Source organism: Colias eurytheme, chromosome 25, assembly GCF_061535395.1.
Source record: "Colias eurytheme isolate Ceu_HAF_F1 chromosome 25, ilColEury1 Martin Lab GWU primary, whole genome shotgun sequence".
In the NCBI taxonomy this organism is placed as follows: Eukaryota; Metazoa; Arthropoda; class Insecta; order Lepidoptera; family Pieridae; genus Colias; species Colias eurytheme.
In genome coordinates this window covers 1075905-1102515 of record NC_143004.1, presented here as the reverse complement: position 1 = coordinate 1102515, position 26611 = coordinate 1075905, and the positions used below count along the sequence as shown (strand labels likewise).

Genomic DNA, 26611 nt, shown 5'->3' with positions numbered 1-26611 from the left:
CGATTCGGAAAGCAGTATCTACGGAGAAGAACCGGCAAGAATATTATATGTCTTAAAATGTGTGAATAAATGTAATATAGGTGGATACCCGTCGATATATCTAATCAAACTAACTTACCATACGCAGTGGGCTAACAGTTCGCCGCCTAGCCGAATGCGGTGCGGCGGGCGCGCAACACGCAGCAGGTGCGGTGCGCGCAGCGGCTGAACGCATTCTCCTCGCTGCGTACGCGCGTTCGCCACGAGTAGTACGTGCGCAACTACCGCCCGATGATGCGGTGACGAGACGCAACTTGATCTATCGGCATTTGTTCCAGCAGTTTGATAGGATTGATATGCAGGTAAGCTAGATGTCTTTTTCAGCGTCATTTCAACAAACAAAAAAGCAGATTATTCATCGATGATTCAGAAAATATGTAATACGTAGAATCGATACGTATCTTAAGTAATTTCAATGAACAATAAAATTTTATTCCTGGGTAAATATATATATTATGACTATTACTGACACACACACATTACATTATTTGTGCTTAAGTAAAATGTTTCTTTTATTCCCCATTCAAACGAATTAAAAAATTATAAATTATTATTCTATCCTCCAACCTTGATAATTCTAGAAAATTTTAAACCAAGCACCCACCGAAGAACAAATTCTTAACGGCACCGAATCAGTAGACTCCACGCTCGAAGCCAGCACAGCACAATCCACCCGCAGTGGAACCACCGTCAGTGGAATGTCTACTTCCATTGGAATGACTGCCTCCATGGACGCTACGTCATCATACACGTTGAAATCCAGCGCCAGCAGCGCTACACTAGCGCCATCTAGTTTAAGTGGTAGTTTTACCACTTCTAGAACAAAGAGTAGTTTGAAGAAAACACCGACTAAGAAGTATGCAACGACTCGACCGTCGAAGGATAGTACTAATTACCCCGGATATAATAAGTTGAGATTGGACAGCGCTGTGAGTCCGAAACATTCGCCGCGGCCATCTACTGTTGGAAATGAGAAGGTGAGTGAACTTTTCTATACAAATATTATAAAGAGGAAAGGTTTGATTTTTTGTTTATTTGTTTGTTTGTATGAATTGAATAGGCTCCGAAACTACTTGGCAGATTTGAAAAATTCTTTCACTGTTGGAAAGCTACATCATTTCTGAGTGACATAGGTTAGGTTTTATCCCGGAAATCCCACGGGAACGGGAACTATGCGGGTTTTTTTTGAAAACGCGGGCGAAGCCGCAGGCGGAAAGCTAGTATCTAAATATATTTCCAACATCCGTATCAAATATAGAAAAAAAATAAGTAGAAATTAGAATGTGTTCGTGAAAAAGCTTGTTTAATATAAGCTTTGAATTTCAAGCTTTTGTGGTTCGGTAGATTAAATTATATATTTACTATATGTAAAGCAACTTTTTTAATTAATAAATTAAGTATAGCACATTCTTTTCAGGTCCACTTCCAAGAAAGCCAAACAGAAGAAGTTATATACCGTCGATCAAATAGAAACTTCGAGAATCGCCATTCCATGATACATTACGACCACGACCCCTCAAAGCCTAACCTAAAAGAGCGTCCAGCTACAGTTTATGAACCCTTACATCTAGAATACAGAGATTCACCAACTTTAGGCTCTCCAAAAACTTCTAAAAACGAACTCAGAAGTTTGGATTCCCTGCCTATAGATTCTCCTCAGCTTTCCAGAATGGATTTACGAGATTCTGATAGAAGTCTAGATTCCCCAAAATTGAGAGCAGATTACTTTAGAGATACTGGTCTAGAGTCACCAAAATTAGTAGCTGGGGTCAGAAACATGCACTTGGATGATCACAGCCAAATGGACGAGAGTGGATATTATAGCCCAGGTATTTATAGTGATAACATTGTTCTTCTTATTATCTATTTTTAGATAAATGCCTATAAATAATTGTATAATTTCGTTAGGAAGACGACAACAAGTGAACGAGACTCATTTCGATGTATATGAGGCGGTCGGCATGGAAGCAAGCACAGAGACAACCCCTGAACCGGTTTGCAAGTATGTACCTATATGTGATTAAAATGCATGCAATTTGACTAATTTAATAGCGAAATTTTACTTTTATTCTATTTTTTTCACTCACGATAGTTGAATCATGTCATCTTTCTTTGACATCTAATCGTGTGTACGTTAGTGTGCCGTTTTTGATGATTTTATATTGAGTTGGTCTATTACATTTATATCTATTTATTTATTTACCCATTATTACTTATAATATCATTGGTAGTTAACAACAGTTATTTAAAAACAGCACGTCATGCACGTGGTGCGGTCGGCGCGTGCGTGCAGCTGCGTTAGAGACGCACTACTGGCGGCGCTGCATCGTGCTCGCGCGGTGTCCACACTGCCGCCTCGCGCTTGAAGCGCGTGCGCTGCACACACACTTACTGGGTGAGGAATTGTGCTTTTTATTTTATTTTATATGTAACAGGTAGAGCTGGTTGTAAGCTTGATGGTAACCGGCCAAGCTTAGTGTTTTTATTTAACTTGTTTCATATTGTAGATACGGAAGTGGTTTGATGGTAAGCGATCACCTGTGGACTTTCGCCTATTATCTTCAAATAAATCTCATATGTCTTATTCAACAAATTCTTCAAAAAATAATCAGAGGTTCCACATTTTGGTTTAATTGAAGATCTGGTTTTGAATCCACCACAACTTTCTTTCCAGTTTGCAAGTTTTAAAAACATACTGAACTCAAATAATTTTTTTTTTAAATCTCTGAATATTACTCTGCTTGGAGCCTAACTTAAACTGTTCTGTCCAGTCATGGGCGTAGCCACGGTGGGGCAGGGTGGGGCGCTTGCCCCACCCTGGCTCTGACCTGGAAGGTACCTAACCAAATCTAAAAAACTTAATTATCTAGGTACCGAACTTAATATCCGTTAAAAAATTCTCACTCGAAAGTTGTCAGTCGACACAAAAAGCTTGCGCTTCTATGTTGCATGATTTAAACCACCTTTGGTGACAGAAAAAGTAGTGTAGTACTATTACCCCATTTAATAAAGCTGTTTTTATTTAGCCAAATTCGCACTAAATTTCCCATCCAATTTCACTTTTGTTTTAGGTTAAGGATCACTTACTGACCATAAAAGTACAAAAAGCTGACAGATCCAGGTGGAGCTAGGCTCGCAATTTAAAATAAAAGTTTTTGGCTGATATCTCGGAAACTATCTACTTTAAGGCAAAAAATATTTGAATTTTTTTTAAGATAGTAAAATTTTACTTTTCTCATACGGTGTAAACTTTTTTGTAAAACTTTCCGTTTACGATTTAAGGCCTATTTAATGAGCCGGTTAATCGTTTTTGGCAAGTAACTCTTTAAATATTGGATTAATCAATGAAATGCATATATCCATTTTTTAGGATTACTTTATTTGAAACTTTTTTTCTAATGCTTTTTGAGTTATTTAACGTTTAATGTTGGATTACCGGGCGAAAAATAGAAAATTTCAAGGTATGTATGTTTCGTATATATTTCGTACAACTAAATAATATTGAGTAGTTATTTTATATTCGGATGCAAGAATAAAATAAAAGGAAATGAAAGGAAAATATTTAAAAAAATGTATTAAAAAAATTTCTATTTATGTAAAAAAAAAAATCAAAAATCCACTTGCATTGGAAATTTCTTCTTCGTTTTCATTACATTCGTAAAAAACTTTTGGCCTGCCACGTCACCCGCCGAGCGGCGGCATTTCTTACGTACATTGAACGTACAACAAACAAAAGTTGTATAGAGTAAAGTTATCTAAAAACTACATACATGCATTTTATTGATTAATCCAATATTTTACGAGTTATTAACCAAAAAAGATAAACCGGTTCATTAAATAGTCCATAAACCGTAAGCAGTAAGTTTTACAAAAAAGTTAACAGAATATAAAAGATGCGAAATTTCATTTTCTACAAAAAAGTCTATGTAACTTTTGCCCTAAAGTGGATAGTTTTCGAGAGATCGGTCAAAAACTATAAGATTGCGAGCAAAGCTCCACCTGTATCTATCAGCATTTTGTGTTTTTATGGTCAATAAGTGACCCTTAACCTAAAACAAAATTGAAATTGAATCGGAAGTGCGAGGTTAATTGCTTTATTTACTGTGTTATGTCTATGTTGACGACGAAAGAAGAAGACAATAAACTTGCGCGTATAAAGTTTATATTTAAAATTACAAAGTGCGTTTGGTAGAATAATTAATTTTAGTGAGGGAGTGTCCTGCTCAGCGGTTGCGTGGCGAGTTGATGTCGTAGAGGACAGTGGGGTCAATCCGCGGCCAATCGCACGGCGCCGCGACGTGACGATGCGATGACGCAGTCGCAACGCTCCGTTCTGCACGATTTTGTTGCGGCAACATGCTCCCGGCCTTGGAACGTGCTGGTTCCAACGAACTGTCGACCACGAAGCGAAGAATCAGCTATCTGGTGAAGGAAGCGGACAAATTTTAGTGAACGCCCGACGCACGATGCCGTCTGCAGTACGAATGTCGGCCACTCGTGCTACTCCATCCTTCCCCGGATATGTCGCGTGGATGCGCCCCAAGCTCCACTTCAACGGCGGCAATCGGTCGTCCTTAATGAGAACGAGCGTGTTCTCCTTGAGCTCCCCCTTGTGCTGGTGCCATCTGGTTCGCGTTTGCATCTCGGAGACATACTCTTTGGACCAACGATTCCAAAAGTGCTGGCGTATTTGTTCCACCCTCTGGAACCTCGGGAGACGAAGCTCAGGCACGTCGTATAGCAGCTCAGCCGTTACAGGTGCAGTCAGCGGACGACCAACCAGGAAATGTGCAGGGCTAAGTGGAAGGAAATCATTGGGATCTGTGGAAAGATGGGTCAAAGGACGGGAGTTCAGGACAGCTTCAACCTGGGTCAATACTGTGCTAAACTCCTCGAACGTTAAATGTGCGTTACCTACTACACGTTTGAGATGGTGCTTGCAACTTTTTACTCCAGCTTCCCACAATCCCCCGAAATGACTAGCGTAAAAAGGTATCATTTTAAAATTAATATTTTGCGAAGTTGCATATGCTTTAATTTCATCAGAACAGGTAGCTAAAAATTTTTTGAACTCATTCATGAGACCGACAAAATTCTTCCCATTGTCAGAAAAGATAGTCACGGGTTTACCTCGCCGCGATATAAAACGTTTCAAAGCTAATAGATATGATTCCGACGATAGATCGCTAACAAGTTCCAAGTGAACCGCGCGTGTAACAAAACATATAAATAAGCATATGTACGATTTTTGTAACTTAGCACCTCTGCCTTTACGATTCAACGTGAACACTGGGCCAGCGTAGTCGACACCACAACGTATAAACGGATAACCTAGGTCCAGACGCTCCTGCGGTAGATTCCCCATTATAGGCGCGACCGTAGTCAGTTGCAGTCGTGCGCAGCGCATGCACGAATGTACCACCTTCCTACCGAGGTTTCTGCCGCCGACCGGCCACCACATCTCTCTGAGCGTAAACAGTAGAAGCTGTGGCCCGGCGTGGAGTAAACGTTCATGCTCGAACCGAAAAAGCAAAAGTGAAAAATGATGATTAGCTGCGATTAAAATAGGAAATTTTTTATTAAAACTAAAATTTGTCGAATTTTGAATACGCCCACCTACACGAATTAAATTATTATTTGCGTCAAAGAATACATTTAATTTAGAAATTTGATTGTAGCCTGATATATTCGTTATATTTTTATTATTTTTAAGCGCATAGTAAATATCGGGAAACGATTCCTGTTGACTCAACTTTGCTAACGTTAATTCAGCACGATTTAATTCCTCGACTGATAATAAACCTGTCCACTTATTAGTTTTATTTCGCGCGTTATTAATAAAACGTAATACATAAGCAGCTGCGCGTTTAAGTCTATTATATTGTGAAAATCGAGAAAAAATAATTAAATTATCGTTTAAATTATTACTTATGTGACAACAAATATTTGTAGATTTAATTTCCGGTAAATCTGTATTAATTAATTTGGAATGTTTTAAATCGGACAATTCAAAATGTACATTATGTAAAAATAACGGACCCTCCCACCATAAAGATGAGGAGCTAAGCGCTTCTAGACTTTGCCCGCGTGAGACTAAATCGGCTGGATTATCCTTGCCTGCGACGTGACGCCATGGATGTTCCTTGGTCAGCTCGTGAATCTCTGCCGTCCTATTTTGAACATAAGGTTTTAATAAATTAATAGGCATACCTAACCAACCTAAAACGATAGTTGAATCTGTCCAAAATACAATTTTATCAAAATTTGAACGCAGTGATCCAATAAGCTTATAATATAATCGTGCACCTAACAACGCACCACACAACTCTAATCTAGGTATAGTTGTAGGTTTAGTCGGCGCGATCTTACCCTTCGAACATATCAAGCGCACTGTGACATCAGCTGTTGCATTGATCGTACGAGCGTATGCGCAAGCTCCGTACGCGACCTGTGAAGCATCGGTAAATATATGTAGTTCGGTTCGCACTGGATCAATGCACATAACGTGACGCGGTATTCGTAAACTACTAAGAAAAGATAATCCATTTATAAACTTATCCCATATTTGCGAAATTTCGTTAGGAACCGATTCATCCCACGTCAATTTTAACAACCAACATCTTTGTAATAAATGCTTTGCGATAGTAATAAACGGACTTAATAATCCTAGCGGATCGTATATTTGTGAAGCACACGATAAAATAATACGTTTTGTCACTACTTCACTCTTTTGTATAATTTGTGTGAAATAATAAATATAATCATCGAGACTATTCCATCCGATACCTAAAGTTTTATTGTTACAAGTTTTATTCAGTAAACATAGATCGTGTGTTTGCGATTCATTAACGCTAGGCGTAATTAAATTTAAATTATGACTAAAAATCCATTTTCGTAATTTAATACATGCTGAATCTAAAAGACTACTAGTTTCTTTACAAATATTTTCTAATTCGGATATAGAATTCGATGAAACTATGAGATCGTCAACGTAAAAACAATTATTAATAGTATCGGCTACATACGGAATATTCGAGTGTTTGGCTAATTCCTTTAAACATCTACAACTTAGATACGGTGCGGATGCCGTTCCGTACGTCACGGTGTTGAGTCGGTACACCCTCAGCGGCTCTGAGGGATCATCCCGCCACAAGATCAGCTGCAGGTCACGCTGATCTTCAGCAATATTCAATTGCCTGTAAAATTTTTCAATGTCAGCGCATGCAACATACCTATTCTCGCGAAAACGTAATAAAATAGAAATCAAGTCACCTTGAATAGCAGGTCCAATCATTTGTATGTCGTTTAATGATACGCCGGAACTAGACTTCATACTCGCATCAAAAACTACGCGTAATTTAGTTGTGGTGGCGTGCTCCCTAAACACACCATGATGCGGTAGGAAATAGTGCGGATTCCCATACGTATTGACGAGACTCATATGACCTAAATTAATATATTCCTGTATAAAATCAGAATACATCTTTTTATAATTAGTATTTTGCTGAAGACGTTTCTCTAACGCGTAAAAACGACGTTCAGCTTGTGCGCGTGTATTACCTAATAACTCAGGTGATTGTTTCAACGGAATTGAAACACAGAAACGACCATCGGAAAGTCGACGTGTTGTGCGAATAAAATGTTCCTCACAAGCAATATTATCTTCGCTCGATAATTGCTGTAATTTATTGCTAGGCGCGGATAATTCTTCTAATTCCCAGAAATTCCTAACTAACTTATCGAGTGAATCATCTTCCGTGGATAATGTCGAATAATTACAATTAATATGTGATAATTTTTTATTACTAGTATACGGAAAAGATTTAATTGCACCTGACACTATCCAACCTAATTTGGTGTTTTGAAGGAAAGGACCACTTTTCAGGCGCATTTTTCCTTCAGTTATTAATTCCCAAAATAAATCAGCACCGATCAGTAAATCAATAGGTTGACTTTCGTAAAAATTGGGATCAGCTAACAATAAATTGTGAGGAATATTAAATTGATTTAAATTAACCGTGGTTGTAGGCAATTTTGATGTAATTTGGGGCAAAATCAAACATTGAAAACGGGCAGTGAAGCTCCCGTCGCGCGATTTAATTTCAATGTTACAAGATTGCGAACATTGCGTAATAGAATTACCTACACCGTGAATATGTTGAGTGGACTGTAATATTCGTATATTTAATTTATTTGCAAACGATTGCGTTATAAAGGATCGCTCGCTTCCGCTATCTAGAACTGCGCGTGCGCAATAATACTCACCCGATTCATTATATACTTCAACTATCGCCGTAGACAATATGACAATCTGTTGCGAAGAATTGTCATCCTTTGTATGCATAACGGTTTGTGCGTGATTAATACATTGAAGTTGCATGTGTGCGTTATCTACTGAAACCACTGAAACGGGATGCGTATAAAGTAAGCGAGGGGTGCTCGTACGTAGTTAACGTCACTGTATTTTGTTTAATTGGTGATAATTTAATTGCATCACAAAGTAAACTATTGTGCTTTTGTTCACACTTTCTACACGGACCAAAAAGACAAGTACCAACTAAATGACCTGGGCGCATACAATTAATGCATAAGTTTTTATCATTTATGAAATTAACCCTATGTTGCGGAGATAAGTCGAGAAACTTCTGGCATGAATACAGCTGATGCCTTTCGTTACATAGCAAACATGACTTGTAATGGCTGCGCGACTTATTGGATTGCGATTTAGATTGTTTGTTATCCGAAACTATGTTGCAATGAATTTTGGATGATGAATTTTTATTTTGGTAAGTAGAAAATTTATTTGAGTTATTTGAAATACTAGGTTTATTGTGATTTACGGATAGTGTAGTTAATAAATCGGCTTTTTCTTTAATGAATTCTAATAAATCGTTTAGTTTAATAATTTTGTCCTTATGTAATTTATAAAATGTGTTTTTATATTGTTCCCACTCGCGTTCAGTGGTAGGATCTAACTTTGAAACTACGATATAAATAATCAAAGTGTCCCAGTATTCCGTGGGTTCTCCTAAAATTTTAAGAATACGTAAATTTTTTAAAACTGTATCAATTAAATTGTGTAATTGAATAGCCGATTCTCTTGAGACGTTTTGAAGTGAAAATATTGCTTTAATGTGACTTTGCACTATCAATCGCGTGTTATTAAAACGGTGTAATAAAAGCTCCCATGCAACCATATAATTTTCGGATGAAAATTCTACGTTTTCTATTACGATTTTGGCATCGCCTTTTAAACTCGCCTTTAAATAATGGAATTTTTGAACCGGTGGTATTGTTTTCGAATTGTGAATTAAGGATGAAAACGTGTCGCGAAATTCTACCCAGTGTTCATGTGAACCGTCAAAGCTAGGTACAGAAATAGTCGGTAATTTTACTGAATCGTTATTAAAATTGTTACAGGTCGTATGGTCGTGCGCTAAGGAACAGTCAATGGATTTATTAGATCTATCCTCGGAATTATCTGGGTTTACCATGCAGTCCAGCATCGCCAGGACAACATAATATTCCCTCTCAAACTCTACGCGTGATTCTATGAGTTTATCCGTTTCTGACTCCGGGACAAGATCTTCGATTTTACTTTGTACTTGGTTGAAATCGTTCATTAAACTTTGTGCACCTGGTATACGTAATTTTAGTTCTGCCCTTTGATGTGTATCAAGATCCACGTTTTCAAAAGACGAAACATATTTCTTAAAATTCGTTAGCCTACATTTGATTAACCCCCTTTTTTTCCTCAAATCCTTAAGCTCCTTTTGCTCAGAAAGAGACATAATGACTGAAGTAAAAAGCTACAAGTACTTACGTGCCACGTGAAGCAGATTCTTCGGCTGCGTAAAAGCACGTGAGGAGGCAAGCAACACCAAAAGCTCTGGAATATACAAAGCACAGTATCACTCAGATGAAGCTTTACAGGGTTGGATAAATTAGCTGGCCGTCTTACCAAACTGCACTGTAATTTTGCTACTTCTTCGCCGATTGCGTCTCCAAAATCCAGGATGTGATCCGGTGTCGAAGGTCCAGAAAATGTTGACGACGAAAGAAGAAGACAATAAACTTGTGCGTATATAGTTTAATATTTAAAATTACAGAGTGCGTTTGGTAGAATTAATTTTAGTGAGGGAGTGTCCTGCTCAGCGGTTGCGTGGCGAGTTGATGTCGTAGAGGACAGTGGGGTCAATCCGCGGCCAATCGCACGGCGCCGCGACGTGACGATGCGATGACGCAGTCGCAACGCTCCGTTCTGCACGATTTTGTTGCGGCAACAGTCTACCATTTTAAACTTAGAGCAATTAAGTTTAAAATGGTAGACATTATTAAATTAGATTAATGCTCTAAGATTTGAAATGGTTTATTTTTCCATTTACATAGACATGTTTAGGATAAAAAGGAATCATATTATTGTACTATCTTCCGCCCGCGACTCCGTCCGTGCGGAAAAATTAAGAAAAATTATGATTTTTTTTCTACGTATTTTTCCAGGATAAAAAGTATTCCATTTTATGCCCAGGATAATAAGGTATAATTATACCAAGTTTCATCGAAATCGAACCGTTAGTTTTCACGTGATGCCTGAACATACAGACGGACAAAATTTTTTTAATCACATATTTGGGTTTGGTACCGATCCAGTAACGCCCCCTGCTATTTATTTTTTCAATATTTTCAATGTACAGAATTGACCCTTCTACAGATTTATTATATGTATAAATTAGGGATGAAATTTGCAACATAAACGACTGTATCTTTTGTGTTGATTTATTCATTATTATTTCAGCTTGATACCGCCATGCGTTCTTGAAAAAAAGTTATTTTTGTCTGTCAACACCCTTTTCCTCAGGAACGCGTGGGAGGTATCAAGCTGAAATTTATATCGAATACTCAAGTCTACGGTCTCTTATAGCTGCGAAAAAATGAAAATCAAAAGATACAGCCGTTTAATGCTGCAAATTATCGCAAATTTCGACATTCGCAAGGGAAACAAAACCTACATCGTGAACACAGTCTTGAAATTATCAACATAATATAAAGTATGTTTGTTCGGAGCCCTCGGTGCGCGACTCCGACTCGCACTTGGCCGGTTTTTTTTTGCCCCACCCTGTGCCCATGGCTAGCTACGCCCATGTGTCCAGTAACAACATTTCATTGTATCATGTGATTTCAGAGGAGTGCTCTATGAGTGAAGGTCTATGGAAAGCTTGTCAGAAATGCGGCGCCGCTCTACGAACTGATGAGAGCGATTATCATGCGAACTGCATCCGTAAGTTGATTAATTTTTTTTTTGGTTCTGAGTTAGAATATCTTTCGAACATTGCTTATTTGGTTTCAATACTCAGTAAAGATATGTTGGAAAAAAACCCACAGTCGTAGCGTACACAATTTAAATTCAATTCCAAGATATATTAAATGTGGTTGGGAGGGCAAAAGGAACTTATTTTTCATATTGATCTGCTGATATCATAACCTAATATTATCATCTATAGGTATCGTTTACTTATGGTATTTACAATTCTGCCATCTTTTTCTCTCTATACATTATTATTTTATGCATATTATTTTGATTTGCAGCTCTTGGCCTGGATGAATGGAAATGCCCATATTGCTTCACAAACGTATTAGCCCGGGATCTTCCCTGGCAGAGGCATCTAATGCAATGTCCAAGGAATCCGCGACTAACACAATCTTCGTAATTTGTTCTTCAGTTACTTCATCATCATCATCTTCACCTGGTGTTCTATGAGTGAAAACTTTAATATCAAAAGTGTGTATTAATTTTCAGTTCGATTTATAAATCTTACTTTACTTTTTTATATACCTAACTGTGTTGAATATGTGAAAGTTGTGATCGGCACAAGCAAAACTTAAAGTTGTGTTTTATAGAATGCGTAAACGGCCATACTTGCGGTAGCTTATAACACCAAGCCTAAGCCTAATTCCTCTATTACATTTATTTAAAATGTCCGAATTACAATTTATAAATGTTTTATCTGTTTATCTGCATTCTGCTTACATAACAAACAATACAGATATGTGTATTGACGATTTTTAACTCGTCTTGTACTAAAAAGGCCGCCAGTGTGGACGTAGCTTTATACAAATTCAAATCCGTTTGGAAAGTCGCACCTATTCTATCACGAAAAACATAATACAAACATGTATTCAGAACAGAACAGAATGTCAATATACATTCTATACTATAGCATGTATAGGATGTGTGTATTAAAATTATGTTAATTTTGACACTTTATTATTATTTTAATAAACTAAATGAAAAACTAACCTCAATGTCAATTCCTAACCGTCTTATTTTCGAGTCCGTATTTTACCGTCCACACGATATTATTCCGTCACGCACAATGCTCAGTTTGCGTTTAAAAACGATTATAAATTATTAAGATTATTAAGCTTCATTAACCTTTAGTTATTAATTATTTGTAATGTAAAATTGCAGCTTGTTTCTGAACTGAGAAGAATACTATAGTGATTTGTTTTGGAATTCGAATTCTATTTCAAACAATTTGGTACTTTATGAACTAATCTTATCTAAAGAAATAACAACTTAAAATATGAAGTGTTAAATATTATTAAGAAATTGGTAATCAGAGCATCATTTCATTCTAAATTTTCATGTGCATATCCTAAAATGTTTATAAAATAATCAATTCAGAAACTGGCTGCAAAACTTTTCAATTATTGTTTGAAATGACGTGCCATATTTTTAAGTGACAGCGCGGGAAAACTCGCTTGTATTTTTAATCTGTATTTATTCTGACCATAGATATTATACTAATCCCCGTCCCATAGTATCAGTAATTTTTCTAAATAAGTTTAGGTATTATTCAATGTTAAATAAGTATAATATCGGATTATCAAGCAATACTTTCACGTTGTTTATAGTTGTCATGAATGAGAAGCGATGTATTTAAAAGAACAACTTTTAATGTTTTAAACCATAAGTAGGACGTAGTATAGGTTAATAGGGAAAATTTCTAGTAATTAAAAGTAGTGTTACTAAATTTAAATAGGGTAGATAAACCACATCACCCCTGTGATACTGGGTCGCGGTCATTGAATCAGAAACTATACCTAACATCTTTTTCATGGAACAAATTTAATTTTGTAGAATATTTTTGAGAAACACTTACTCAAACAAATATTCCCGTCTCATCCGAGATTTTTTTAATACTTTTTCGGTTTTCCTTGTACTTGTAAGTCTTAACCTACCTATATAAAAATATTATAATTTATACAGTGATTTACTATGTACTACGTAGTAATAATACCTCAATGAATTTAAACCTACATTTAATTTAATGCAGTATTAAATTAAAATTATAAGTAGTTTTTTTATATTTACTAGTAAATCCTGAAATAGATTGTTAGGTATAGCATGGCATAGACAATTGTGAAAAAGAAAAAAAAAGCAGATGGGTTAGCTTGGTAATAATTGTTAGATTTAGTACTTAGTACCTATTTATACATAGATTAGAACCGATCCCATATATAACTTATGCATATGCTAACATTTGTCCATACATAGTTAACATTTGCATAATGATCTGCGATACGTTGTAATTATAATTTATATGCCATTCTAGTTGAAACAAAGATACCAGTTAATTGGTTACTTACGGAGTAGGTACATAAGTAATACATAGCAAAATTGATTTTTTTTCAGGGTAATTAATTTATAGTGTAGAGAGTAAAACATAACTTCTAGGGTCATGATTTAACGTTGTATTTTTATGTAAACGTACCTATATGGAATGATTTGCAACGCGACATTATATTATATTTTAACGTGATAACGTTTTTAAAATCTTTTTAGTCGGGTGACATGTTCAGAAACTTGTGTCACACCAAAACCTCACGAGCGCGATCGCAGGTATAACGAGAAAGAGACGGACCGATCTCCCGTCTCATCTCGAGCGCTGCCACCAATAAGACGTTATCACGTAAACATCTCGATCGTAAACCTACTTTACAAACAACCAATTTTTTTTAATATTTTATTCTCTTTCTATAAATGTATTTGGTAATCTTGAGTTTATTAGCTTCTTTTAGAAAAAGATGTATGAAAGTTGTGAAAATGTGAAACGAAAATAAACTTTTAGTATTAGTAGATTAATAATAAGAGCACCAGAATGCATTTATGAAAGTACATTTTGTAAATAAGTGTTTATTTTTCTTATAGTTGCTGTGAATTTGCTTCATATTCGTTAAACTGAGATTAGATTTATGCCTGAACAGTGAACAGTTTAAAACGTTAAAAAATAATTCATGACCAGTATAAACAACGGGAAAAAGGAAAATTGTTATGGGTTGTATATTTTCGTTAATAGGACTTTGTTAAATTATTTGTTTTCAATTATTTAGTGCTAAAATGGATTATTTTGTAATTTATTTAACGGAAATTAACAAAATGATATTTGTTCGTGCTTACTTTGACAATTTAGTTCGATTGCAGTTACGATTTAAAAACGAGTTATTTTTTTAAATTGTTTCGGTTGCTATATTTTAGACACGTAATGATATTTTTATGTAATCTCAAGACTCAATTATTTTTAAGTAATAATAAAAAATGTCAATGTCCAGACTCCAGATACAATGAATAATCGCGTTTTAAAACCGTTTATCTGTCTTCAATGAAACAGTCTGGGTTTAAAGTCGCTATATTATTTCTGTTTGTGTTACTTAAATTAACGGTGTTTGTATGAACTTTAATTAATAAATAAATAAATATAAATAACAACCTAGCATGCACAACCTCACCTCAACTCCTAAAAATGCCATTAATTCTCGAATTAATTGTAAATAAAAAGTTGAATTGCGAATTTATTCTTGTATGGTATGTACTTCATTTACGTTTATCTGCGCTCTGTGGTACCAACATGGCAACAACAATCAATGTGACATTGACATTAGCACGCGCGCTTTTCTTTGATTTTTTTTCGTTCTGTAAAGTGAGCACGTCTTCTCGCGATTTCAAATTTTCGCGGGAAGAGTTGCTGTTTTTTCTTTCATTAAAAAATTTTTGGGCCAGTAAGTTAACATGCACGTTAATTAATAAAAACACATAATTACATTAAATTTTGGAATATGGATTATGGGACTAATCACGGACTAATGTTTGAAAATGGCCAAATATGTGAATGTTATTCGTAAAAAAAGTATTAACTGTAGGACTTACTGTACCATTTTGCATCGGCGATGTAAAAATGGTAATGTTATTATATATACGTTGGTTGTAAATGGTAACCACTAATCAGCAGGAGATCAGTTTGGCTCAATTGGTAATAATAAAGTATTTTATTGTATTTATTCACTCGAGTATTAAACGCCTTTAAATAATGATACGTTATACGTTAAATGTAAAGCAGTAGCATATTTTAAGATATTTTTAAATTAGTATATTTTCAAAATTTAATGATGGACTGAGAGCAATGAATTGAATTTTGAATTAAATGCAAGTGTGAATTAGGAGTGTATCTTGTATTGAATATATGTATAATATTTTGCCACTGGTTTCTATACAATTGACACGATTTGATATACGAAGGATTCTCATTAGCCCGGTTTACACGCACGCTCTTTCGCGCGCGATTCGGCTTTCACGCGGGAAAGAGCGAGCATTTAAACGATGACAGAGAGAACGAGATTGCGCGTCCACTCCGCACACACTCCAACGCGCCATGCTTTCCTTCGTTCAATCGCGCGCGATTATCGTTTACACGCACAATCTTTCCTCTTTCCTCAGCGCGCGTGCTTTCCCGCGTTCAATCCCGCGCACTCAATCACGCGGTAAAGAGTGTGCGTGTAAACCGGGCTATTGGTTATATGCGATGGTAACCAGCGCCAAAATTCCGATGATAAATGTTAAATTCACTTTCTACAGCCTGCACAGTTAGTCTTAATTTAGGTAGAAGGTTAAGGGATACAGCAATTTTGTACTTATATATGCACAGGAAATGCTTTTTTAGTACTTTCAGATTATTATATTTTATTTATTTATTTTGTGAATATTTGGTTACGTTCTGTCTAAAATAAATTAACCGTAATTGTATTAACATTTTTGTTTATTGTTGTGTTGCTGAAACCTATCCAAAAATTAGCACAAATTTTCAATCTGTCCTTTTCTTACCATAACTCGTTTCTGTATGACAGAAGGGGATAGCATTACCTACTATAATTTTTTATTAATCATTTGAGTTGACAGTTTGAATTTTTTTTCTGTATTCATGACGATTGCTGTTAAAATGGCGCTTTTATAATTTCTCCCGCCATTTTTTTTAACGATAAGAAGCCTAAGTATATTGTTTGTATTAGATATTATTTTGTAATTGTTTGTTATCGCTGAACAGCGAGGTTGAAATAAACGTTTTTAATTTGAATTGTGTTTTATTTTATTGATAATAAGATACTAATGATACCCTGTCTTTATTTAGTTAGAGCAATATATTATGTTTATCCAGGCAAATAATTAAAGATAGCCTACATTAAAATAGGCAATTTATGGAGTTAAGCGAATTATTGAAAGTGTGTGTTGTTATAAAAATATAGTAATTCAATCGGATATTTTCTACTATTTATGACAGTTAAATTTTGTGCAATATTCACTTATAATACCACAAGAGCTTCAAAATTATCGGGTATTTTCCGATAGGTTCGTTGCAAACAAATGAAGGAGTCAAGTTTTTAGTCAAGGTTAAAAAATCACGAGCGCGAAGCGCGAGTGATTTTTCCTGAAAAACTTGACGACTTTATTTGTTTGCAGGGAACCTTGAGGGAAATGCCAGATAATTTTGAAGCTCGTGTGGTATTCGGGAGATTATTTTTCCGTCCCAAATGTCGGCCAATAATTTCACAATTGAATTGAACCTGTCAGTTTGATGTCGATCAGAGAAAATTTTCAAAAAATTATCAGTATAATATCATGTAGGTTGTACCACGTGACGTCGGATGGTGCAATTCTATTGGTCGATATTTGGGTCGGAAAAATAATCCAAATAAACATTGATTTTGATGATACTTGACAGTCCTGTAGACTGTAGTTATACCTTTTTTTTCAGTAAGTTGTATACATTCTACACACGTTATTTATAATTTACTCTAGTACATTCCATTATCTTTCCTATTAATGAGAAAAATAAAAACACCAACTAAATATTACTATAATATAACAAATATAATTAATAAATGTCATACAAAATTGAATCTTATTTACTAACTTCTTTCCCTACATCTCCTTTACTCTCGTTAACTCCGTTAGGTTCAATTTCGTTTGAACCATCTCCCGCCATTGCAATATCTTCTGTGTTTTCTGTCGCTTCAGAATTTTCTGGAACTTCTGTTTTTTTGAATTTGTTTAAATCTGCGAAATTATTATTTGTATTAAGAAAAATTGTAAAGAATTGTGATAAATTGGACATTTTGGTATACCTAATAGATTCTATTGGTATATTATATTACTATATTTTATTTATGAAACAAATATAACGAAAATTATATTTAAACAGAGCTGATAGTTAAGACGAAGTTATAATTTGTCAAGTTTGTAATTTGTTTAACGTGCATATTCAGTTGGAATATATATTTTCGATTTTATATAAAACTACATTTCCGCCCGCGGCTTCGCCCGCGTTTTCAAAGGAAAACCCGCATAGTTCCTGTTCCCGTGGGATTTCCGGGATAAAAACTATACTATGTGTTAATCCAAGTTACCCTCTATATATGTGCTAAATTTCATTGTAATCGGTTCAGTAGTATTTGCGTGAAAGAGTAACAAACACACACACACATCCTCACAAACTTTCACATTTATAATATTAGTAGGATTTTTTTGAAAACAGAACGACTTTTTTTGCATTATGTATAGTTTTTGAGTTTATCGCGAATAGACAGACATGAGGCGAAGAACTTTCTCTGTTATTTTTTTATAATATTATTATATTTGACAATTTTGATTAGACGATTGAAAAGTGCTTTAAGAAGACTAACTGAAGACACAAATACTTTAACAATACTCACCATATTTACTATAATCAGCGCCTAACAATCTCAGATAATGTACTGTATCAGACGAAGCCGTGTACGCCCGAAGGGAGTGAACGCCGCGCCAACCAACTAGTTTTAGATCCATGCCTTCATCGTTGTATTCTAGTACGCAGCTACCTGATGCTGTACATGAAAAAGAACGTGCCAAATATAAGAAAAAATGTGTGCGTGTACTAGTGTACACACGTAAGAAGTGAAACTTCTTTATGACCTTATTTTTCATAAAATAATTTATTATATGCAACTTTACAGAAATATGTCGAATCACGCGTGGTAGGGATAAGAAAAAGATGGCGTATAACGGAAAAATATCACGCGTAACGAAAAAATGTTACACTAAATTTTTTTCCAACCCCGATAAAGAAGTTTCACTTCAAAAAACGTTTTTAGTGGGTATTTTATTCGCAAAAAATTATGAGCAGAATATGGCTGACGGTGTCTCGAAAATGGTCCTGAAGATTTTAAGGTTAATTATTTCTCAAAAACTTGCAATTTATGTCACTTACAGAGAAAATATATTATCATTAAATTTATTTAGTTTATTGCCAACAATAAAACCTGCCTTCTAAATTTCATCGAGATCGTTAAAGTCGTTTCCCAGAAACTGACAGACAACTTTTTTTAATAAATTTACACTTAAATAACCTATGGTGGCTCCAATATTGTGTATTATAGAATACAGTCACAAATATTCTTCTAAATGAATTCAAAGTACAGAACTGACCAGGCACTTATGTTTTTAATTAATAAATCAAATAAAGAGATTTACACATATAGAAAAAAAACTTCATATAATCAAAAACACTTACGTAAATCCTTAACAAGTTTCTGCGTGTGTTCCGAGAACATGGTCAAATGTGGGGGGTTGCTGACGTCATCGTTCTGTAGAACAACTATTAGATCTTCTTTTAGTATTTGCACTCGTCTTTTGGGACCTATGTACCGGACTATACTCTGTAACCCCTCTTGGGATAACCTAGAAATTAATATATTTTATACATTAAAATAAATATTATATTTGAGAAATATGTATTAACAATACCAGAATCTAAACAAAAAAATAGAAATAAACGATCATGTATCCTGATGAAAATCTCACAATCATGCTCGAAAATTGTCTGAAGCTAAACTCTGCCTACGAGTGTATTAGGCAGAGTTTTCTAATGAACGATACAATATACTTCAAACATTAACACAACATATACATAGTAAAGATAAGTCCTATGTTTAAGTAGAAAAAAATACCATATGATCATACTTACTACAATTTCTATACACCTTTAAGTTACGTAAAGCCATTTTAATAGGCAACATTTGACAGTTCAACAAAATTAAACAACGTAACCTAGGAACGACGACATAGAATAACATGATATTTCGTTTTGTTAGAACTGCACATTTGCTTAACTTTATTCAATTACGATTACATATTTATAATAATAATAACCGATACAAGTAATTTTAACATTTCATTTTACTGATAAACCATTCTAAACATAATAAACAATTTCTGAATTAAAGTACTGACGTCGCTACAATTTTGTGTCAATAAACTTTTTTTATTTTTAAATACCAGTGACGTTACTCTAAAAATCGAAATCTGACATCTAGAATCGAATGCATTGATTACTTGTGAATAAAAATCATCATAAATTAATAAATGTGTTTCAAGTTCGATTGACAAATGTTTCAAGTCCATATCGATTAATTCACTTTAATCGATGTTTTTAAGCAGGTTACCTCTCTTCGAAGATAAAATTGATAGACGTCAAATGTTGCCTATTAAATTGGCTCGACAATAATAACTTAATAAGTTACTTACCTAAAAGCGCAAGTCATGTTCTTATTATCACATCGCACGAAGGTTTTCACTCCTGTGTTTATTATTTTAATATTGGCTTCGTTCCTTTTCACTATATCTTTCACGATAGGAGAAACTAGGTATATGTTCTTCTTTTTACCTACGTGGCATCTGTAATAAATGGTTTGTTAATTTTTAAGTTACCAAAAAAAATTTGTTATTAAAAAAAATTGTTTCTTTTCCTTATCGGAGGATGTATATTGGACATTTATCGAAATTTAATGGAAAGTTTTTATATGTAAATAATTTGCGATCCAACTAAGAATAGGATCGACTCATCGCCATGTTGTGACGTCATAACTGTTTCACTTAAGTTTCATTTAAATACCATATACAGTCGAAAATTTCACGATGGGTCCTGGATCCTCCTGGCTCCTCCATTAATTTTTAGTCCGATTTGCATCCTGTATTTTATGTAACAAATCCTGTCGAATTATAAACAAAATTAAAAAATAAAAGCACCTGGTCAATAAACAGGAAGCGTCAAATTCATTCAGATCATAATACTCCTTAATAGACGGAAAGACGTCTTCATTCTCCCCAGAGAAGAACACAAACGGATCCTCCTTATATCCCCCCAGTCTTCGCTTTTTCTTCGGCGGCTCTTTCTTCTCTACTTCTTCTTTTGACTCTTCTTTTTGATCTTTCTGGTCTTTTTCCCAGGGTAGAGGGTTGACTTTCTCGAATACAGCAACGAAGAAACCGCCTGTGTCTTGATGATGGGGTAGAATTCTTATGCTGAAAGTTTAAAGTGCAGATAATAACATAATAAGACATATGCATTACAATGCAATATTATAAACGGACATAAACACGCGAAAACCATTGAACGAATTTTGATGATGCTTGGCAATGATTTAAAATATAAACACTAAAAATAAGATAATTTAACTATATAGTTAAGTCATTTGTGCGATAATAATCCAGCCAATTAGAAATGTGCTTGATAATAATTGTAATATGTATTTAATTTAATTTGGGAGCTCTACATATAACTACTACTTGCAATTTATGATTTTAAATTTTTGTTTCTTTATATAGGTTTTTGTGCCTAATTTTTTCCGCTGTGAAACATCTCATTAGCTTGGGAATTTCCTTTGAAAGTGCATTCGAAATCGCGGGTAGAAAGCTATACTATTTTTTGAAGTGAAACTTTTTTCGGCGCATTGAGAGTAAAATTTCAAGATCGCGTCATGGCAATACCATCAAGTCATGGAATAGGGCGATTATTTTGGTATCTTTCAATCTTGTCAAAGAAGTTTCACTTCTGACACGTGTGCTCGGCACACACGCTCATTTTATTTATTCACCACTTATCCAAGTGATATTTAGCAGCGTTTTCAGGAGTTGGCGGGAACATCTGCGGTCTGACCACTGTCTGCCATTTTTCCGGTACATCTTCGTATTTCTCGTAGAACACCATGTCTTTTGATGCCGGTCTCCAGTATGTCATACCTGGGAACAATAATTTTGGAAATTACTTTTGATTTGTTTTTCAATAACAGTTTTCTTTTGACGTGACAACGTCTTATAATTCGATAGAGCCGGCTGCACGCACGAAAAAACATGACTCATGCGGCGTTACCTCGCTCTGAGGCGTTCCATGTAAGGCTTGAAGTGCAAGCGAGAGCGCGGAACGAGCGACAAAGAAGCACAATCGGACGTTGTCACGTTCAACTATCGTCAGTGAACCGACTTTACAGACAACCAATTTTTTTTTCATTCAAACTTGATATGGAAATGTTGATACTTCAAATTCGTACATTTTATTTATAAACCTTTTTCACTGTTTCAATAATCTTTACTCAATATTATGAAACTGTACAGTTTGTTTGTTTGAATACGCTAATCTCAGGAACTAATGAACCGAATTGAGAAATTCTTTCGGTGTTAGATAGCCCATTTATCAGAAAGGCTTACAGGCTATATTATATATCATCAAGTTTAATTAAAGTTTATTAAAGGTATAAAGTAACTAGCTGCGCCCCGCGGTTTCACCCGCGTGGCTCCGCTTCTGTTGGTCTTAGCGTGATGATATAAAGCCTAGCCTTCCTCGATAAATGCTACCCAACACCGAAAGAATTTTTCAAATCGGACCAGTATTTCTTGAGATTAGTGCGTTCAAACAAACAAACTCTTCAGCTTTATAATATTAAGTATAGATATACCTTTGATAAACTTCAATCCAGGCAGTTTCTCAGCCACATCGACAAGTCTCACACTGTCCCCGGCCTCTTGTAACAGTCTATGGACCACAGCTTCGTTCTCTATGGGGTTGAAAGAACAGGTGGAGTAAACGAGATAACCTCCTAGCTCGAGGAGCTCACAGCCACGACGGAGGATTCTGTATTGGATGCTGGAAATATAAATATTTATGGAATGTGGAATATTGGTAATATAATTAGAAATGTGCTTGTTGAAAATATGTCATAAAAATAATAGGCGTAAAAATGAGCAAGGGCAATTATAGCAATAATAAATAATTTAAAACATTATTATATGCATGTAGTAATCAAAAATGGCTACGAAAGCGTCAAATGTTTACGTGGTCGTAAGTATGCTAAAATAGCCATAATAATAGATCGATCTTTTATTAAGATAAAATTAATTAAAGTTAAGCTAATAAAAGTAAGTAAGTAAAGGTAAGTAGACGATTTTCAAAGAGCACACTTATTATGTAAAAAACTGAGACGTATATTTTTAATTGGGAATATTTTTGTCATTATAAGATGAGTTTGGTTTTTCACAAACTCTACGATCGCGTCACTTATTCCCAAATAATGCAATGTGTATGTCCGATAATATTTTATTACATGTACCTAATGTATTCATTTTTCCCAATAATAGGTATATTAGATAGCAAATCTCACCCATGCAAATTATTCCCATTGCCCGTAGACCACTTGAGCCAAATATCGGGGTTTTTCCGTAAAGTCGCGTCTCCTGAACACGGCACATCGCACAGTATTCGGTCGAATTTCAGTGGTTTTGTCGCTTCTGGGTTCTAAAAGTTAAAATATTTATTAATTCGAAAAAAAGAGCGTGTGTGCTTAGCGCACGTGTCAGAAGTGAAACTCCTTTGGCAAGATTCAAAGATACTCATTGCCTTACTCCATGACGTGACGGTATTGCCATAACGCGACTTTGAAATTTTAACTATAACGCTTATAGAAGTTTTATATCAATAATTTGAAAATGAAAATATTTTTTCGGACATTAGCCAGTTAGTTACTCTATAAGTAGTAGGTTTTAGATGAACCAAATGTTGTTATTTTGCTTCAATAAGTTTAATTTTCAAATAATTTCATTGATATCTTAAGTAGCGAGTTCTCTTTACTATTTAAGTATTTAGCTTTAGTTCTTTTTGTTTCATTCATCATTACAACTTTTTATAGTTCAACCACTATGAAAATATACAAACAAATCTATAGTAAAGAAAACCACGTTAGCATTTTTTCACCACATTAATAAGTAGTTTATAAAACGGGACCAAGCACAGAACCTTGTGGGACACCCAACACGAAACATAAATAAAAATAACATTTATAAAGCTTACCTGTGGATCAGTTATAGTGAGTGTGGGCATTACAGCGGAATCGTGGTTCGTAATGATAATTGAGGGAGAATTTAGCCGTTTCGCTTGATGTACTAACATGTAACATCTACTGTTATCCACGTCGTTTGCTATTACGAAGCCTAAAAATTACAAAAAAAAAATGTAAATTATCTTCATATTTTTGTCCAAATATATTCTAGTTGAATGAGACATTCTTTGTTCCAAAAAACTATTCTATACTAATATTATAAAGCTGAAGAGTTTGTTTGTTTGTTTGAAAGCGCTAATCTCGGGAACTACTGGTCCGATTTGAAAAATTCTTTCGGTGTTACATAACTCATTTATCAAGGAAGGACTCATTTCTAAAGGCTATATATCATTACACTACGACCAACAGGAGTGGAGCCACGGGGGTGAAACCGTGCGGAGCAGCTAGTTTAAAAATAAAACTGGTATAAAATCACCCATCAAATCTTATACACTTGAATTAAAACACGATTTATTCATCATATTATTCCTAACGACTCTTAAAACTTTTTACAGCTAGAATGGTAAACTTGCATATTGCATAATATTAAAAAATTAAATTTATAAAAGCTATCTCACCCGTGGGCATCTTGTCTTCATCAGCATGTAGAAATTCAATCAATTGTGCTGTTTTTGATCCTGGCGCTGCACACATATCCAATACCTAAAAAATAGATAACAATTTATTTATTCAATTTAAATTGTAATATTCGAAATACGTTTTTATGATGATGATTCTTTCTGATTTGAAAACTTTATCAAAATTGAAGTTGTGTCTCTGACATGTTAATGTTTAAAAATTTTTATTCAATTCGATAAAATACCCTTTCTATTGGCATTATGAGGGCTTACTTTTAAATTTAATTTATTGTGGTTGATGCAAATTTACAAATAGTAATTTAGTAATGTCTTTTACATTTAACCATTAATTTAGAATTTTTTACAAATACCTATGTATTGAAAAAACTATTCCCCATCAATCAAAATAAGAGTCACATAAATCGGCTCAAACCTCGGCGTAATCGGTGTGAATACATTTAAAAAAATATTTATTATTTACATATTTATTTAACTCTTTAATAATTGTACAGATTGGAAACCTTAGAACTACTTACACATAGAACAGAGTACAACTATTTTGGCGGCCTTATTACTCTCACTTAATACTGATCTCTTCCAGGCAACCACGGTAAAAGGAAAACAAGCAAAATGATCACAATTGGCGGAACTAACTGGCTAATATATAAAAGCCGAATTGAGAACTTCCTCGTTTTTTTAAATCGGTTAGAAAAGAAGATTGCCTACAAGTAATTACCTTATGATGAGGTTCCACTTGCAGTGCCACCGGGGGTATCATAGAAACAGCTTCTTGTCTCGACACGCCCCCCGCTGCAGTCTCCGCTACTAGGAAATTATGCAGCTTGTACAGAGGTTCGCTGCGACGTATATCCGTGCGGGATAGGCGTAACTGCCAGGCTAGACCACCTGGGTACCTACGAAGATGTATACATAAATAATCTTAATATAATTTAGTACTGCCTGTTCTTCTTCATAGAAACTGCTTTCCGAATCTACGGTAAATAGTAATGACGAATATAAATTTATAAAGAATAGTAAAAATTTGATCATGAGGCGGGACTCGAACCTGCATCCTTTCTGCCAATCTGGGGCAGATGCCTAACCAACTCTGTCACTCGTGACCTGCCAGAGCGATTGAATTTATTCTATGCTTTCAGTTTTATGTGTCTAAGGGACACACCGCGCGTCATCTATTGAGATGATTAACAACCAACATGAAACATTTTTAAATGAATACAATATTGTAACGATGGAACACGACCATTTTGAATTGGTAATGATTATTCGAAAGTGTTTCTAGAAGAAGTCCAATTAAATAAATAATTGTTTGAGTTTCAGTTTTCATTTACATTAGCAATATAGTCTGAGTTGCAGTAGAAACATCTAATAGGAAGATCCATTGCAATGCAAAATACAATTTAATAAGGTTATCACTTAGATAAATAAAAAGTACATACCAAGGCAAATTAATAGGTTTAATTTCCTCATCCTGACCATCAACTTTCAGCTTCATATTGAGTATCTCCGAGAAATATTGACTCGATACAATCTTCATTAGCGCATTGGCTTCACATTTTGATCCAGTAATCCTGAATGCAGTTGGCAAGTTCTCTTTGAGGGATTTCATGAATTCGTCCCATTCAGCATCAGGACACACTTTTTGAGCCTAGAATTCAAAGAAAAAATAAAGTGAAGTTTCGTTAATAACTAACATAGAAAATGAAAAAGTAAAATGTGACATGAAACTTCATGCATTCACGCAAAATTGATTAATTGGACTTATTTAAAATTGTTTAAATGCAGAAGATCTAGTTTAATTATTTTTACAGCACTTTTCATCTGTTTCACTGATTTACTTTCTTTACTGGCTCATAGGTCTAATTTAGATAAGATATACAACTATATGTGGGCAACTTGCAATGGGCTTAAACAATAGCTGATTTTAACCTAAAAATATAAAGAAAAATAACCTTATAATACTCTTCAAACACAGCATTTTCTCTCACTATATCTTCATAGTGTTTACGATTATCCTCTGTAGGCTTCGGCTGTGGATTCTTCTCCTAAAATTTTTTATAAAAAATTAATAATTTGAATCATTATTTACACAAACCATGAACAGATTGTAAACATTGATCAAATACTTGTTCTCTTTTTTCGCGCTTTCGCTGTGCGAACTTATTTACGTTACGATTTTTACGACCCATTCTCTTTAAATATTCTCCAAGTGATACAAAACGTTTTTGATTGAAAATGTTCGAAAACATTCAATTATTAACACATTTAAATTGAACGCTGGCCGGCGAAACACGCTACTTTAGACGTGTCAATGTCAATTGTCAAGTGTCAATTGTCAACTGTCATTATCGAAGCAGAAAATATGTTCGGCATGATGAACATATTAGATAGATTTTAGCTAAAAGAATTAATTAAATATTTTCTGTATATTATGAACAGTATTTATTTATTAGTAATAC

The 26611-nt window shown here is 34.7% G+C and overlaps 3 protein-coding genes and 1 long non-coding RNA gene across 4 annotated transcripts in view; 2 read left to right on the top strand and 2 right to left on the bottom strand.

Annotated features, from left to right (window-relative positions):
• Positions 1-11747, top strand: part of LOC149897429 (centrosomal protein of 104 kDa) — a 28494-nt gene extending 16747 nt beyond the window's left edge. The window contains exons 14-20 of the mRNA XM_090116088.1: positions 128-341; positions 621-1016; positions 1457-1868; positions 1948-2041; positions 2295-2434; positions 11222-11317; positions 11626-11747. Of these exons, the coding sequence (XP_089972214.1) occupies positions 128-341; positions 621-1016; positions 1457-1868; positions 1948-2041; positions 2295-2434; positions 11222-11317; positions 11626-11747 (1474 nt within the window). The remainder of the gene's footprint in view (positions 1-127; positions 342-620; positions 1017-1456; positions 1869-1947; positions 2042-2294; positions 2435-11221; positions 11318-11625) is intronic.
• Positions 5642-7957, bottom strand: LOC149897431 (uncharacterized). Its single transcript, XM_090116117.1, has 2 exons — positions 7065-7957; positions 5642-6487 (listed from the first exon to the last, which is right to left on the bottom strand). Exons 1-2 carry the CDS (start codon positions 7928-7930, stop codon positions 6421-6423), a joined length of 933 nt encoding a protein of 310 aa, XP_089972243.1. The 5' UTR covers positions 7931-7957; the 3' UTR covers positions 5642-6420.
• Positions 8469-9680, top strand: LOC149897430 (uncharacterized). Its single transcript, XR_016458150.1, has 2 exons — positions 8469-8825; positions 9460-9680. It is a non-coding gene; the product is annotated as an uncharacterized LOC149897430 (long non-coding RNA).
• A 5481-nt stretch (positions 11748-17228) lies between the features above and the next one.
• On the bottom strand, positions 17229-26441 carry Nsun2 (tRNA (cytosine(34)-C(5))-methyltransferase Nsun2). Its single transcript, XM_090116395.1, has 14 exons — positions 26279-26441; positions 26105-26197; positions 25592-25800; positions 24871-25048; positions 24135-24219; positions 23529-23668; positions 22843-22976; positions 22141-22328; positions 21283-21427; positions 20435-20710; positions 19934-20083; positions 18921-19087; positions 18085-18234; positions 17229-17428 (listed from the first exon to the last, which is right to left on the bottom strand). Exons 1-14 carry the CDS (start codon positions 26399-26401, stop codon positions 17274-17276), a joined length of 2193 nt encoding a protein of 730 aa, XP_089972521.1. The 5' UTR covers positions 26402-26441; the 3' UTR covers positions 17229-17273.
• Positions 26442-26611: the final 170 nt, after the last annotated feature.